The sequence below is a fragment of the Neopsephotus bourkii genome, unplaced genomic scaffold, assembly GCF_033783945.1.
Source record: "Neopsephotus bourkii isolate Nb327-2 ecotype Australia unplaced genomic scaffold, CSIRO-AGI_Nbou_v1 NB_168, whole genome shotgun sequence".
Classification (NCBI taxonomy): Eukaryota; Metazoa; Chordata; class Aves; order Psittaciformes; family Psittacidae; genus Neopsephotus; species Neopsephotus bourkii.
This window is the reverse complement of record NW_026900684.1, coordinates 11,524,048-11,539,613: the sequence shown is the minus strand read 5'-3', so window position 1 is coordinate 11,539,613 and position 15,566 is coordinate 11,524,048. Positions and strand designations below refer to the sequence as shown.

The following is a 15,566-nucleotide window of genomic DNA, read 5'->3' as shown; positions in this document are numbered from 1 at the left end:
GTTCCTTGCTCTGCATTTGGTGACAACTTGAAGGTGGTTTTCATTAGAGATTCTGTTTTCAGTGTTGTACCGAGTGCCCCAGCTCTATGTTGTGGACATTTGAAGCTAACTACTGGCCTTATATGCTGATCCTCACTGAAGACTTTGCGGACACTTCCGAGTGTTTAAAGCAAGATGTTAAGTTGCAGAGAGGTTCCCTATTAAGGAAAAGTGATGTAATGGCAGTGGAACACTGCCAACTTCTCTCCGCTTGTTTTATTTATATTAGCTGCATACCAGAGAAAATGCCCCATAAAATATGAGTGCTCCTTGCTATATTTAGCCAAGCTAATTTACTAATACCAGGAGATTATGTTTATATGCAATGGAAATAATTATAAAAAGATTTGGGGGTATCTTACTGAAATAAAACAGGTTGGACTTGGGAAAAGTAAATACCAGATTTGCTCCTGGCGCATAGAAAGACACTAGGGTATCTTTTAGCATTTACACTTGCAGCATATGTATTTGTGCACTGCAAAGCATTGTTTAACATTTCAATTGAACTATTTTGCTGATTGTTTAAAGAACACAAAGTGCAAGAAAGCTATTTATGTTGATCCGAGTCTTTTTAGTCTTAGCAATGCAGATGTCCTCACATCTAACCAATCTTGCCATATATATTGCATTCTGAAATATTTGCATTTGTCTTCATATGGAATATAGTGTGATACTGTGGCGTTTTTGTGATGCTTAAAATCTCTCTGGCATATGTTTTGTTGATTGCGTTCTTTGACTTTCCTTTAGGACTACTTTTCAAATGAGCAAACGAATCCCCTTTTTAATGAGGTGGTTTGTTTTTTTTTTTGCCTGGTTTATGTTCAACTCTTTGTTCTACAGCTGATGGTGTTGATAAATAATCACAAGATTTCTTCCTGACTCTAACAATGTTACTTCATTATGCTGTTAAACAATTTGACCTTTTCTATTAATTCTGCTCTTACATGGTGACCCTAGCTAGGTGTGGTAGTGTTAGAACTGTGGATCCTCCCTGATACTAAAGAATATTCCCCATTAAGAGTAGCTGAGTACATTTGTTAGATGCTGATAAATAAGAGCTGTCATAATAGTTAACTACATAAGGCGTGTGGAAAAAAATGGTATCTTGAAATTAATAAATTAAATTTTTAAGTCTAGTGTGGCTGTGAAACAATGTCATGTAGTATGAGATCTGCAGTTGACTCATGAGCTACTAAGTTGTGGGCAGGGGAAGGAATTTTGGTAGTGTTCTTTTTAACTACATTACTAAGGGTGTGTTGAACATTTTATATGTTTTCTGCTCAAAGCTGAGTTGCCTGTCTTTATTTTGAAGCCTGTACTTTGTTGGGATGACTTCTAAAGATACTTCTGTAAGGGAGTCTTCATACATTCTGACATTTAGCATCCAATTTACACACTCTGAACTGCACTCTGGAGGTTTCACTGGCTATCTAAGAAGCTGAACTGCTAATGGAAGTGAGATGCCAAAGATGAGATGATGCGAACATTTCCTTGTGTGTCTCCTTTTGACTAGAAGGGTTAGAGAAACATGACAGCAACCTGAAGTACTGCAAGGCCAGAAGGAAAAGGCAAATGATCTTTTAGGCCTATTACAAATCAAGTACCATTGTTTTACACATCTGGAGCTTATTTTGAAAGTATAAAACCATTTTAATATATGGAGGGTTTCAAAATTATTGTGAGATTCTGTTGCTATTTCCAAGTATGCAGATCTTTTCTCATTCATTCTGAATGATCCATTGGGGAAGTAGATCATGCGCTAAAAACTCATGAGAAAAAATTTTGAGTCAACTAAGGGTCAGACCCCATTTCCTGCAATTATGAAGTGTGTTAATCAAGCTGGGCCTTTTGCCTTACAGATTGCTCTTGATTTCAAATATCAGATTTTAAACATAAGACACACGTAAACAAAATAACAAACCTTGGATCATGCCATTTCTAGTATTAGGCTCTTGAGGACAAAATTTCTCCCTAGTGTGGGAGATCAGACATAACTAATCTGTGAAGTATTCCCTGGACAGTGTACAGCAAGAATTATGTTATATCAGTTCATGATTAGCAAAGTTTATTTCCCCATTTTTAAAACTAAGGCCTGGTGGATTAGTTATTATTTAAGTAACTTTAATATTGAAATCTTGAAATCCATTTGGAAAACTGAAGTCTCTGAAGGTTTATGAAGTGACCAAAAAATGGACAGCTTCAGACAGCATTGCCTTTAGGGCGTGAGAATCTAATTAATGTGGTAAGTCTAAGTGCATGGGCTCATGAGACATTTGTCATGCACAGAGGATGATTATAGGGTAATTAACTTTTTTTCCTCCAAAGAAAAATACTAAAGCAGCTCAGTCTTTCTGGAAATCCGGGTGCTTACTTTCTCTCATATGTGCACAGCTAGAGAACTTAAATGTCTTTGTCTTCTTGTGCCCTTTATGACACAAACCACAATATATTAAAATACTGCCTGGTGTCTCTAGCTTTTTGACTTTCATTTAATCATTTCTTGTTCTGCAAAAAATTATCATTGTATATTGCATGAATTGTCTAATCAGCTAGCTAACCTCAAATAATCCAAAAGCATTTGTCGTGTAACACTGCAGTGCTGTTTGAGGTTTCTTGCTGAAACAGAAAAGGAATAGAGGGATCCTTCAAGTGAGAAACAGAATCAATGTACTTCATCAGTTTTATTTGTAATTGCAGAGTAGCTTCAGTAAACTGGTCCAGAGACACAAGGGTCATGTGGGCTGTAACACCTAGAAGTATCTTTTAGCTCTGAGTAGAAAACTAATAGTCAAAGGACAAAAGGTATTTTAGGCCAGTGTTTTCCAAGGAGTGAAGCATGCTTTTCTAGAGAAATTCGCATATGAAGTGAGGTAGAAGGTAAAGTAATGAATTTTGGTATCGTACACCCTAGGTAGCGCTTCTGGAGCTCTTAATGGGTGGTGAAGAGGTAATGACAACCCAAGGGAAAAGGCAGGGAGAAGACAGCAGTTAGAGTGGGAGAGGTCAGTGAGAATTAAAATTGAAGACAGACCAGCATTATACCAGGGTCTGAGTACTGCTGAGAGAAACAGAGCATTGTGTGGAATCTTGTGGTTCATACAGCAAGAACCATATGATCCACGCTGATGCTGACGGTAGTGCTATTGGGTTTTGGTAATACCAATTTGGGTATTGTCGAAATCCCTCTGTCTCTCAAGTAACATACAAGTTCAAAAGTACATTTTCAACATGGAGATATAGATTGTTTATTAAGCCACAATCAGATAAGATGTTTCTTTTTAATATCTCTCTCTTCTTTCTATTTATGTGAGGTAAAGGATAGCTTGGAGTCCAAGCAGTCATGATACTTACAAGATATGTTTGTTTTGTCTGGGAGGTTTTCACTGCAGGGCAGAAGGAAGGACTGGAATTAATTAAATTCTAGAGGTCAGCTGCATGCAATCAAATAGTAAAATCTGTACTGCAGCATACAAAATAGTAACATTGTAAAATGCTGCCTAGGATGCCTCTATACGTCTAAATGTTAATATGTATGAGTATGAACCCAGAATTTCTTGTGGTATGCACACTTATTTTTAAAAGCCTTCTAGGTGGTATGGTTTAGCTAGACACCTCATGGTAGTTCATATGTCTACTCTGTATGTGTAGCCTGCCTCAGGAAGCAATACATACAAACAAGAGTGGCTCTAGAGCGAAAAAATGTACTGAGGGCATGATACCTACGCTACACATTTCACAGTCACTGAGTTTAGGGGCTTGTGTTCTCACTTTGGACTAGTTCTAGGCTGCCTCTATGGACTGAAGCCAATTGGTGGCTGGAATTCATTGCATTTGTTTCACCTGACAGGAAATCGGTTCATGTTCTTAAGTGACTTCTCCACAATGTGGCTGGAGAACAAGCAAGTGAAGGTAGTGGGAGATTTGCTTCAAAAAGCATACTTCTGATCCCTGCTAAAGTATAAGTGCAAATGTGTCCTTACTCTCTTCTTAGAAGTGCCAGTCTACATGGTTCCTTAGTTTTGGCTAGTCACCATGTTGGTTACCATTTTATTTGGGAAAAATGAAACTTGGTCCTTCCTTTTTTTTTCCTTTTTTTTTTTTGTTTGTTTGTTTGTTTGTTTTGTTTGTTTTTTTCTCTGCATGAGAAGGCTGACTCCTTTCACCCAGAGGTAAGCAAGATTCAAAACAGTTTTAGAGAAGGGACCAGCCATTCAGAACCACTGGCACAGTAGTTGCCCATAGCTAGGGTTTATCATCACACAATTTAGCTGTATGATTCCTTCTTTTTTGTGTCACTATGCATCACTTAAGGCACAGCTTAATTGAGGGAAGGCATTACTGTTTAGGTCTCCCATATTCAAGGTTACTTGATATATTAAGAAATAAATAGTACTGTGACGTGAATCATCTTTATGGAATGTATTTTCACTCAAAAGTACAAAAGCGATTATTTGCTCTGTCATTTATATGTAAAGTATTCCATTTAAGCTTTTCAGAACAATACACTGTACAGTTAGCTAGCAGTTAAGAAGTGTTAAAATCACTTCTACATAACAGGGGAATACTATTTAAAATTGTGTGTTGCCAGTGCAAGAACCTAATTCAGATTGAGGGTCTGTGTCCAAATGTGTGTAATTTCAAGATAAACACATGAAGTTTCCCTTCATCTTGTGATGATAGGGAATGTGATTTGTTCTGGTCAGGTCTGTGCAGTCTGTTCAGGAGCAGAATATATTCTGAATATTTAAAAGTATGTTTTGGCTGCAGTAACATCTGCTTACTGTGAATGGATTTTTTCCTCTGCTCAGCAGTTCTGCTGACAGGTATTCATTTTTTATTTTGGAACAAGCAATGGGGAAATGACAGTAAGGTGTAGTATTCAGTCATGGAGTAAGGCTGCCAGTCTACTTAGTCCTTAGGGTTTGTCTAAAACATCTTCGTTATAATTATTTTCATCATGCAGTTGTAGTCAGTAGGTCTGCATACCTAAGGGTGCTTTAGCAACATTTAGAGTATCATAATTTTTCTTGTCTCTTATACTTTGGGGAAAAAGCTTTTTAAAGTAAATAAGTAAAAATCACACTTCTGAGGCACATGTCTGGCTAAATAGGAAGTTACAGTGCCATGTAAACTCTGTTTTATTCTCAGAATTATTCCAGCAAGGTGAATGCACATCCACATCTTAAAAGTTTGCTTGTGATACAAAACAGGTCACAGAAGTATTTGTCAGGCAGATACCACTGAAATCAATGCCAGTTGCTGATAGGAAAAAAATATAATGACCCAAAAAGATGTTATCACTCTACATGAGCAGATAAGTTATGTCAAATATCATAGGCTGGCCTACAAAGAGTTCTTTTCGGTTTTCTAAATTCAATAGCTGATATAAGGTACATATGTCATGCTGTCAAGTGTTTTCATTTTACTAGGCTCTGCTGTTGCTGCTATTTCCATCGTGAACGGTGGAGTTTCCATTCTGCACTGTGAGGAGTGTAGCCCCCAGAGTATCTGCAGGGCATTAATAGATAGAGCATTTGCCAAATCTTTATGGAAATATTTATACGCAATGCTGCAGCACATGCAAACACTGAGGCTACTTCAGCTAGTTTTTGTATTAGGTTTCTTTGCCACAAAGTGAGTATTTTACTTAACCAGAGCTTTGTCTATCAGCTAGCCTGTCTGGGGAAAAGAGTTGAAGCAGTTTGTCCATACCTGAACATACTCTTCACTGCAGCTGGAGCCAGCAGCTATGTAATTTGGAGGGGGGTGGTTACTTGTTCCAGTTTTACATGCCAGAGAACAATATCAGGGAAACAATGAAAGACTGTTCTCTCAGTTCATGCATGAGATGGGCTTCACCAGTGCTTTTAAAAGGCTATCTAAGAGGGCATCTGGGAGGGAAAATTCTCCCACTACATCTGCAGATGATCTCTGGTGATACCAACCCCTAATATGGCAGTAACTTCAGATACCCTCGGAAGTTTGCAGCGTGCAGAGTGGCTACACAGTTATTTGTCCTTTTAAGTATTTTTCTTTTCACTGGCATAACTCTAATTGAGATTACCAACTGCATGACATGGATATAGTGCCCTGCACTGGATTGAGCACAAGATACAATTGTGTTAGGATAGCATTGGTTGAGTAGGTGCCACAGAAGTTGTGGGTAATGCTATAGTGTTATTTTCACTTTTCAATGCTCTAGAGAACCAGGCTGACAGATTATTACTGTCTTTAGCAGTTGCTGTTACTTTCTGGTGCTTCTCCTCCTTCCATAAGAGTTAGTGTATGTTGTTGACAGGGTTGTTTTTCTGTGTACAGAAATATGATTTATAGAGCATCTTGTTAATCAAATATATTAATTTTAAAATAAATAAAGACAGTTGTGCATGTGCTGTTCCAGTGGCAGCACTGAGAAAATATATCATACTACATCTAGCAGAAGAGGAATGTCTGTCCATCTTCTGATCGCATTTGAATTTAAGCTAGTACAGTTTTTTGAACTTGGATATATTTATTTTCCTCCCCGTATTTTCTTTGAGTATATACCAGTCAGCACAGAATATAACCTTCCACAAGGTATAGCACAATTGGATGCAGAAGACCTTTTTTTCCATTTGCAGGCCAGTTCATTCTTGCATTCAAAGTCATGATTTCCTATATTTCAGGTCAGTTTAGCTCTAAATCAAAATCCGTACTGTTGCAATTGACCTTTTAGTAACGTAACACTTCCTTCTTCCTTCATCAGTAAAACTTGTTACCTGTGTCATTTGTTTAACTTAAATCCATCCACTGGGTTTTCTGTGTGCTAGTTTATAACACTGTTGCATTACTAAGCCAGACAGATTTTTGACTACCAGACTAACTCTTATGACCTAAACCTACCAGAGGTACATGTTCAGCTGTTTTGCTAAAACTGTATTGTGTCTTTATGACTTCTGGGAACAATGAATGTGCACAAGAGCACAATTTCCTTTCTTTCTGTACCCACGCTAAATGTGTTATCTCACTGATGCATGTTTTGAAAAAAGTCCCTGCAGTGGTATAGAAAGATGAAAAATGGTTCCTGTCTCAAAAAGAATTGCTTGTGTTCGCTGAATGCTGGCACTATCACTACTGTTGGTTTCCTCAGTACAGAAATTATCTTGATGCCTTTGACAGATAATCAAACCATAATGGAAAATGGGCATACGTACAAGTGCCACCTTTTAGGATAGACAGGAAAGTTTTTAACAGCCAAATTGCAGCATGTTTTCTTTACAAAGAGAGTTCACAAACAGTGCAGCTACAGTGCAGGTGGTTTACATTTCTCTTCTGTGTGCATGAAGTTTCTCAGATGAAAAGTCAAGCTTAGTTTCATAGTATGCTCATAACGCAGTACCTGTGTTAGCTCTTGCACCATACTGATTTTCCTGAGAGTGCATTAGGTTACAGTGAAATTAATTATAAACACTCCTGTATATTAACCTGAAATATGGAAAATGTTATCTGTCATGAATCTGCATTTTCAGATTGTCAAGCTTTGAAGGGCAAGTAATAAAAACATTAACAGTTTGCAGCTGGTTGAGATGGTTCCCAGTTAGAGCTCTCTACGTAATCAGCAAGAGGAGTAAATTGTAGTGACAACCTGCATATTCCATGAAATCTGTTAGTATAGACAAAAGTTATCCCTGAATGTTTGCAGAGTAGAACCCAAACTGGTGCTGGTTTTTGTTGTTGTGTGCATCGTTGTCCCCTGCATCCCCTAACTCTTTCCCCGTTTTTTACTGGAACTGATAATTCCAGTCTTGCATAAATGTGATGCCTTGCAGGATTTTAAACAGTCCGCATCTCTTTTTTGGAATATAAGGGATTGTTCAGCATCAAGAAACTTAATACTTGAGTAAATGTATTTGTATTAGTGCAGCCTGAAAGCTGTCTGTGTGTTGTGTTTTTGTACAAAGGGCCTTTAAACGTTCTCCCTTTACCTTCTTGCCTTGTCATATATGTAGGTTTCTCAAAATGAGTAAATATTCCTTCAGTGGATAGTTTAGTTGGAATTACTTTTGTATTCTGCATATTTATTCTCAGTACAGCCGGTAATTAATTCACTGCTAGCTTTTTTTTTTTTTTTCTTAACAACTCTCAACCATTGATAAATCTGGTGGAAAACCTTAATTTATGTTAGGAATTTCATCAGAGTACAATTACAGATACCAATGACTACTGTCAAGTTTTGGATTAGTTGGTGTGTGCATTTCAGTCTCTTAGATAGTAACTGTCAGAGGAAGTTTAGAAAATTACTCATTTGCAACAGTATCATTTATACCAGTAAAATACAAATGCTGTGGTTATAGAAAGCAAGTTCAACAGTGTGTTTAAGAGCTAGCTTAACAGCTACCTGGCAAGTCTGCCATGTCAGCTGCCTGGGAGCCACAGATGCAGCAGCACTGCGAATCTGATCAAGTGCGGGAACCACAGCAGCTCCCAAGCTCCCACCACTTCCAATTCTACATTCCTTCCATGCCTACCAGCTATGCAGTTAGGCTGCCAAGAAGCAGAGAGATCCAACTGTATATTATACATTCTGATTTCAATAAATTATGGGAAAAAAATCTCATCCTGAATTTTGCCTTATATCTAAGTATAGCTGTTTATATATATTAACATATACATATAAAAATACATCTAAGCATGCATACTTGCTGACATGGAAGTCAGTGTTACCTGAGAAGAGCCCATGGTTTTTAATACAGCGTGATGGTGGCTGTTTCCCTTTTGGTAGAGGTCTGACATGACTGAAGTAGTAATACTAAGTTAGAAGCTAGGCCTTCATTGGAAGGTGGATTTCATGGAGGTGAGTTGTTCTTACCACAGAATAAAAATACAGAGGTTTTCTGGCATTGGTTTCAAATCTTAATTTAGGAAAGTAGCTCAAGCTTTTAAAGTTGTGGTTAGTTCTGATTACTTTCCTTCAAAATATCCCTGTACTTTCATTTGCGAGGTCTGTTTTGGTTTAGAACTGCACCATCTGCTTCTCAAAGGGCAGATCGCTGGTAGGATTGTGAAGGGGCCAGACTGCTTTTACTCAGGAATGACTTGACATGGAAGTGAGCCCACTGCTCTTCCATAGATGAGATGATAGATAAAATTCTTTCCTTCAAACAAAAGTTGCTTTTCTTTGTCTGCTTTCTGTTTGTTCCTTTTCTTTTTTTAAGATGAGGAGGGCCAAAACCTGGAATTGAAGAAACTTGTAGAAAAAAAATATTTTATCTTGGTTCTTTACCTGTGGTGGTTTATTTCAATATACTTTATATATAGTGTTGTAAAACACTGAATACTTCAGTTCCCTTAACATGCTTTATGGTAGACACTACTTGGATAGGGTTCATTTTGTGTATGAGTACTTCCCTCAAGACTCAGTCAGCATCCCCCTACCTTTGGAGAACCTCCCCCTCCAAGATAAATAACCTGGATAGAAGGGCCTATATATAAACTTCTGTGTTTAAAAGGTACACAGAGCAAGTTAGTTGTTGATTTAACTGCAAATAGTAGGGTGCTTCCTGGAAGAGGGACATTGTTCCTTTTTATTTTTTTTATTTTTTTTTAAATGTTCTTCATGAACCCAGATAAAAATCTAAGTTAAAATAAAGCTGGTGGGTATCCTAATACTGGGAACCTGCAAATAAACCTGACAGAGAACTTTCAGTATGCAGGATTTGCTGCATCCCTGAAAATGCCATTTGCTGTAATGTCCTCTGCAATCCAGTAGCCAGTTCCTATTGGGGCTTCCAGAGTTGTACAGTCATCTGTCTCTGCCCCCTTCTCCATCGTACTGTGTCCAGGCACTTGAAGTTACATCAATTCCTGATGGTGGTTGTTACCAGTTCAGTTCTCAAAGTCAAGGACTGCTCTATTAATTTTCGGAACGATGTGATACAAAGAAGGTATCAGGGAACAAAAAAAAATAATAATACAAACAACATTATGAAAATGGGATAAAAAGATAAAAAAGCCTATTATAGTCTAAACCAATTATATACTTCAGAAAATGAAGGCTTGAGTAACTGTTAAAATATGCTGTATGTATTGGCATCCTTAGAGAAGATTCTCATCATCTCCGTCCACTATTTTCTCGTACAATCAGTGTCTTGCTCTTAAAAAGATAACATTCTGTAGCTGGCCACCAAGAAACCTAATGTCTCTAGTTTTCCCTTCGAACAACTGTTTTCAAATGTTTCTCACTATCATTACTCTGAAAGTCATCACCTTACTGAGCAGATTCCAGGTGCCCAGAGCTGAACCTAACCTGCACATGCAACTGGTCTTACAGACAAGGCAGACCAGAAACCTCACCTCTTTTGCAACTAACGCCTGCTTCCACTGAAATACTATTGCTTTCCCATGTGCATTTCTTTAACTGTTTTAGCATATCCATTAGAACATCTGAAAATGTATATGTAAACATCTGAATTAGATAAACATTAGAACATCTGAATATGTAAAACCTTGGTTAAAAATACTTGGTATTGAAAAACGAAAAAGGGAAATGTGAAGCTGACCTTTTGAAAATACTTATGTACTACTTGGCCTGCTTTTCAGTGAGTTGCTGAAATGTCTCAATATTTGCTTTACCCTGGTTATGACTTTTTTAAGTACATACTTTTGCCATTCACTGATTGAATTTTACTAAAAAATTACTCTTAAATGTCCATTGTTGCATTGTTATAATTAATTATTTGGCAAAATCAAAGACTCCTCATGAAAAAATAAGTTTTGTTCTCTATTGTTTAAACAAGGTTGATGTATTCCCTGAAAGCATGTGTGCCCTTTAAAACGCTGGGATTACAAAACATATTTCAGCTAATTGGAAAGAGGATGTCATTACAATTAAACTAATTTTTCCTGAAATCTCATCCAAAAATTGAACTCTTTTAAATTCCCTTTGTTTCCCTACTGATGAGGGCAACATAGCAGAGATTCCTTTGCCTAATTTTGACTGCTGGGCTCTGTATCTGTAGTACAGCAGTTTTATCTTTCAAGGACCTACCTATGTAGAACTTCCACTGCTGTTGGTGTCATGGCAAAGGAAGATTTGCGAAGTAATTATTCTTTTCTTTTCTTTTTCCTTCTTCATAATGACACATCCTTACTATACATCTGCTCAAGAAATTACTATTATAGGGGCAGTATCTGCTGTCAAAAGCTCCGAGGTGGAGAACATCCCTTTGCAACAAGAATCATGCATTTCTACCACTGGAATGAAAATTTGCCCTAAGAAGGTCTTTATGGCTTTTCACTACATGGACTGATGTGATGATTATGTCTGCATGTGAATTTTTCAAGCAGACATACACTTGCTTTGCCTGGCCCCCTAAGTTGATCAAAAGTTTTGCAAATGGGGTTAGTGCTGTCCTGAGGTACTAAATCCTGACTTACAGGCATGTATATTCCTGTGGCCTCAAGTCAAATGTAGTGTGAGAGCAGAGACAAACCTCACATTTGCCTGCCAACCTTTTGTAGACATACCCTAAAACTGGTCTCTGCTGCTTCCCAGATTGGTACAGCAGCAGCTCGGTGGCAGGCACTGTAGTAGTATACTTACCATTGACAGGGCCATAGATGGTCATTTGTGTTACGCTGTTGGCTGGGCAGAGCACCATCTGACTTGGCAAGGGAAATACAAAAGTCCCAGGACAAGACACTGATTTGCTTTCAGCACACGTTGGGTAAACATAGAAGGATTTGAGACAGTGAAGTTTCTTCTGTATTCAGCACACCATTTACAGTACTAAATTTCCCCCAGTGTTTTTTTGTTGTTTTTTTTTTTTAACATTAGCCTCTCTCTAATAAATAAAAAAATAATATTGGGGGTGACTATGATGAAAAATAAGTATTTGTAAATCATGTTAGAGATGTCAGACAATAGCTCTGCAAATAGACTAAAGATACAGAATGAGTTGAGAGTAATAATCTTAGAGGACTTCCTCTTTCCAATCTGAGGTGATCTGAAGTATTTCTGCCATCAGCCAAGAAAGTCACATGATGATAGGAACTAAAATTGTGTTGCTTTAGTCCATTCAGTGAAAGGAGGCTTTTATGTAACGTAGCAAAAATTGAGAAACAAGGTTCAGCTCATGCCCTATGGAGTGAAAAGTTAAACTGATGGTGATTTAGAGTCTCTATTGTCAACATTAAAAAATGAATTATAAAGTTCACAAGTGAGCTGCAACACTTCAATGTTCTTGTTGCTGATTTAATTAAAAAGGAAAATGTAATCTCCTTTTAAGTACTGAAATATGTATTGTTGGCAAGATGATTGATGTTTCTAGAATGGAACCATCTTTGTAACAGAAAAGAAAAAGACCAACTGTTAAACGTAAATAACTGATTTTTCAGTTTTCTGTCCTAACCAGGCTTGCGCCCGCCCCATTTTCTTATCTATAAATGTTCTCCTTTGGCCTGAGATCATAAACAGAATTATTGTCAGAAAACGTTTTCTGGGAAATATGGATGGTTGGAATATCAAAATTAATATTAGACTGGAAAATATGATGATATTACCATTCCTAATTTCGTTGCTACCAACAAAAGTATATTGTTGTGCTAGAATTGTACATTCACACATTGCGCATGAAGGAGATAGTTTCTAAAATTTCTGCTCAAAATACTTAAATCATACATAAACAATGACACACATGTATATAATAAAGTATTTCTATATTAAATATACAGCAAAGGTATATGTACATATGCTGAAAATTTGTGGACATCTGGAGTACTGAGATAAAAGTTATGATTTCCAGCTGGAAGATGACAATTTTTAAGCAAGTCAGTCTGATGTATTTTAAGATAATAGACCACACAGTTAATTTTGGTTTCAGTGTCATTCAAACACTGGTATTGTGGACAAAAAAAAAAGCCAGTGCATGGTCTGGTTTTCTTCACTGCTGAACATTTTGCTTTTTTTATTATTTAATTAGCAGTTCTGACTGCTCTTGCATATTAGTTTTTTAGTCTTTATTGTTCTGCTGGTGAATGTCTGCATTTCTAAAAGAATTTCTTATTTCCATTTGAGCTGATTGTATTGCAATTAATAACTCCTCAGAACTGTTTTCAGTACCTACTAAGACATGTCTCAGGGCGTACAGTTAAGAATAAAACCTGGAAGAACAAGTGTGACTAAAGACAGGGGAAATTTAGTTCCTTAGGTTACAAAGGATTCTTGGAAGTCTTATTTGCTCATCTACAGGTACATGGATACGTCTAACATAGAAGTTGGTCCCTTCTCTCCAAGTACCTCATTAAAAGTATGGCAGCAATTAGGTCTGCCCAATTGACCTGCATAGACTGCAGCATAAATCAAGGCTGAAGCTGTCACTAGGTAAATATCTGAGGCTTATTAATGAAACAGGGACATTGAATGAAACGGGCAAGGGATGAAAACAAACCTTGTTAAGAACTTCAACACATTTTTACCATTACTTATATTATGTGGAAATAAAATATCCTAGGCATCTTCAAATTGTGTTATAATATACCTTTTTTTAAGAGCTGAAGTTAACTTCTAGAATGCATACGCTTTTTTCCCCCTTTTTGAGTTCAAAGCCATGTACCATATTTTAGCTCTGAGGAAATAAGGCTATTAAAGATATGCAAGCACTTTTAACTTTCACTGCCTTCTGATTTTCCTAGACCATGAAGTGGTGGAACTTTTATCTCTTCCTCAACCAGCACTGCATGTCTGATCATCTTTTTGTCTATTTTTCCTTCCTACAGGGACCCTATAAAAATACAGCAGCTGCAGAACCAAATTCGTCTGGAGCGAGAAAGTGGTCAGTGGTACCGTCACCAACAGCAACCTGATCATCACCAGCACCCTCCCTCTTCTCCTTCCTTTCCTCCTCCCCCCTCCTTCCAGGAGCTTGCATCCAGCCAGTCTGTCACTTCTCCTGTGCCAATGAGTATTCTTAATTCTCATACTTCCCCAAACATGCAGTCCTCCAGCTCCTTCAACTATGCTCGACCTAAGCAGTTCATTGCTGCTCAGAACATCAGCCCTGCTTCAGGTTATGTGACTCCATCTTCAGGATCATCTACATCCAGCCTTCCTTCTCCTATGTCTCCAACTGCTTCTCAGAAGCAGTTTGGGAGAGTGCCTGTTCCTCCCTTCTCTCAGCAGTTTGCTCCAGAAGGGGAGTATGCCTGGTCTCCTTCTTCCCCATCCCCTCCACCCCCACCTCCACCTGTCTTTAGTCCAACTGCAACATATCCGGTGTGTGATTCCTTTCCACTTCCACCTCCCCCACCCCCTCCTCTTCCTTCCCTTTCTTCACCTTCCCACAGCCTGTCTCCAACTCCCAGATTTCCTAACTCCGGCCAGTCTCCAGCAGCATTTCTCAGCTCCATGCTGCCATCCCAGCCACCACCCATTTCTGTCAATGCATTAGGCCTCCCGAAAGGAGTGACGCCTCCGTAAGTATCTGCTAATGAGCTCCTTGAGTTTGACTGTACTGGAGATTGTACTGAAGATTATTGCACTTGCTTCATGTTTCTGGGGTACTTCCCTGTTACCTACCACCTGACAGAGATATGTGTGAATAGTTTGTCAATGCCTCTGTGCTACAGATGGGATATAACCCTCACAGAACTGAGATTCTGAGAGAGTCCTAAAGTAGGAACACAAAAGAGGAGAAGCTAAAATTTTAAATTGGAGTTGATGAAAATATGAAAGCAGTAGCAGAAGGCTCTTCATGCCTAGGGTGGTGGAAGGAGATCCAGGAAAACTCTTCTCATGACTCAGTTCCTTTAAAGTCACATATGCAGTGATATTTGCAGTCTGTGTTCCTACTATGTCTGCAGGTAGAGAAATACCAAGTAAAGAGAGCATTATTCAGAAATCTGTATAGCTTTATGATACTTGAAATATAGGGTATTTAAGTCTACATCTGACAACAAAGTGGTTGTAATGATGTATTGACTTTTGGCTGGTTTTTGTTCTGAGGAGGTTTAGGAAAGTGTTTAGGAGGGGATTTAGAAAAGCACTGCATAAAACCAAGCAGAATCCCTCCCCCTAACAACTCTGCATACTTGTTTTCCCCTTTTGTCTTCTCTAAAGGCCAAAATAGTGTTTTGGAGCATGTCGGCTCCCATCATAGATCAGTTTGTCTTTCCACTGGCACTATACTCTCATTCCATCCTTAGAGAACAAAGAGACATGCTGAAGAACAAAAATGAGAATAGCTGTGTCCAAGGCTTATTTATAACTTTGTCTAGAAGTTTGTCTAAACAGATCTATGGTATCTAGGTGACTTGCGCAGCTACAGAGCGTTGCGGTAGGAACTTCTGTTATTTCAGTCCAAGATATGAAAAGGAAGAGAAGGCAGAAAGTGGACAGATATCAAAGTAATAAATCATACATATGCTTTAAAAAGCATTTCTTTATCTTGATTTCTGTCATATGGCTCATTATGGACTCTTGCCATAAAACAGGCTTAGGAGAAAAATTAATAAATAGTACTGTTTTCCCTTGCACTTACAATAGTTGTGAT

The 15,566-nt window shown here is 38.0% G+C and overlaps 1 protein-coding gene across 3 annotated transcripts in view; it reads left to right on the top strand.

Annotated features, from left to right (window-relative positions):
* The window catches only part of PALLD (palladin, cytoskeletal associated protein), a 193,728-nt gene that overhangs the window by 140,930 nt on the left and 37,232 nt on the right, over window positions 1–15,566 (top strand). For 2 of the 3 annotated variants that reach the window (XM_061372892.1, XM_061372898.1), the window contains one exon: window positions 13,795–14,490. The exons of the other annotated variant lie outside the window; for it this stretch is intronic. In XM_061372892.1, the coding sequence (XP_061228876.1) occupies window positions 13,795–14,490 (696 nt within the window). The remainder of the gene's footprint in view (window positions 1–13,794; window positions 14,491–15,566) is intronic. 3 annotated transcript variants of the gene reach the window in all.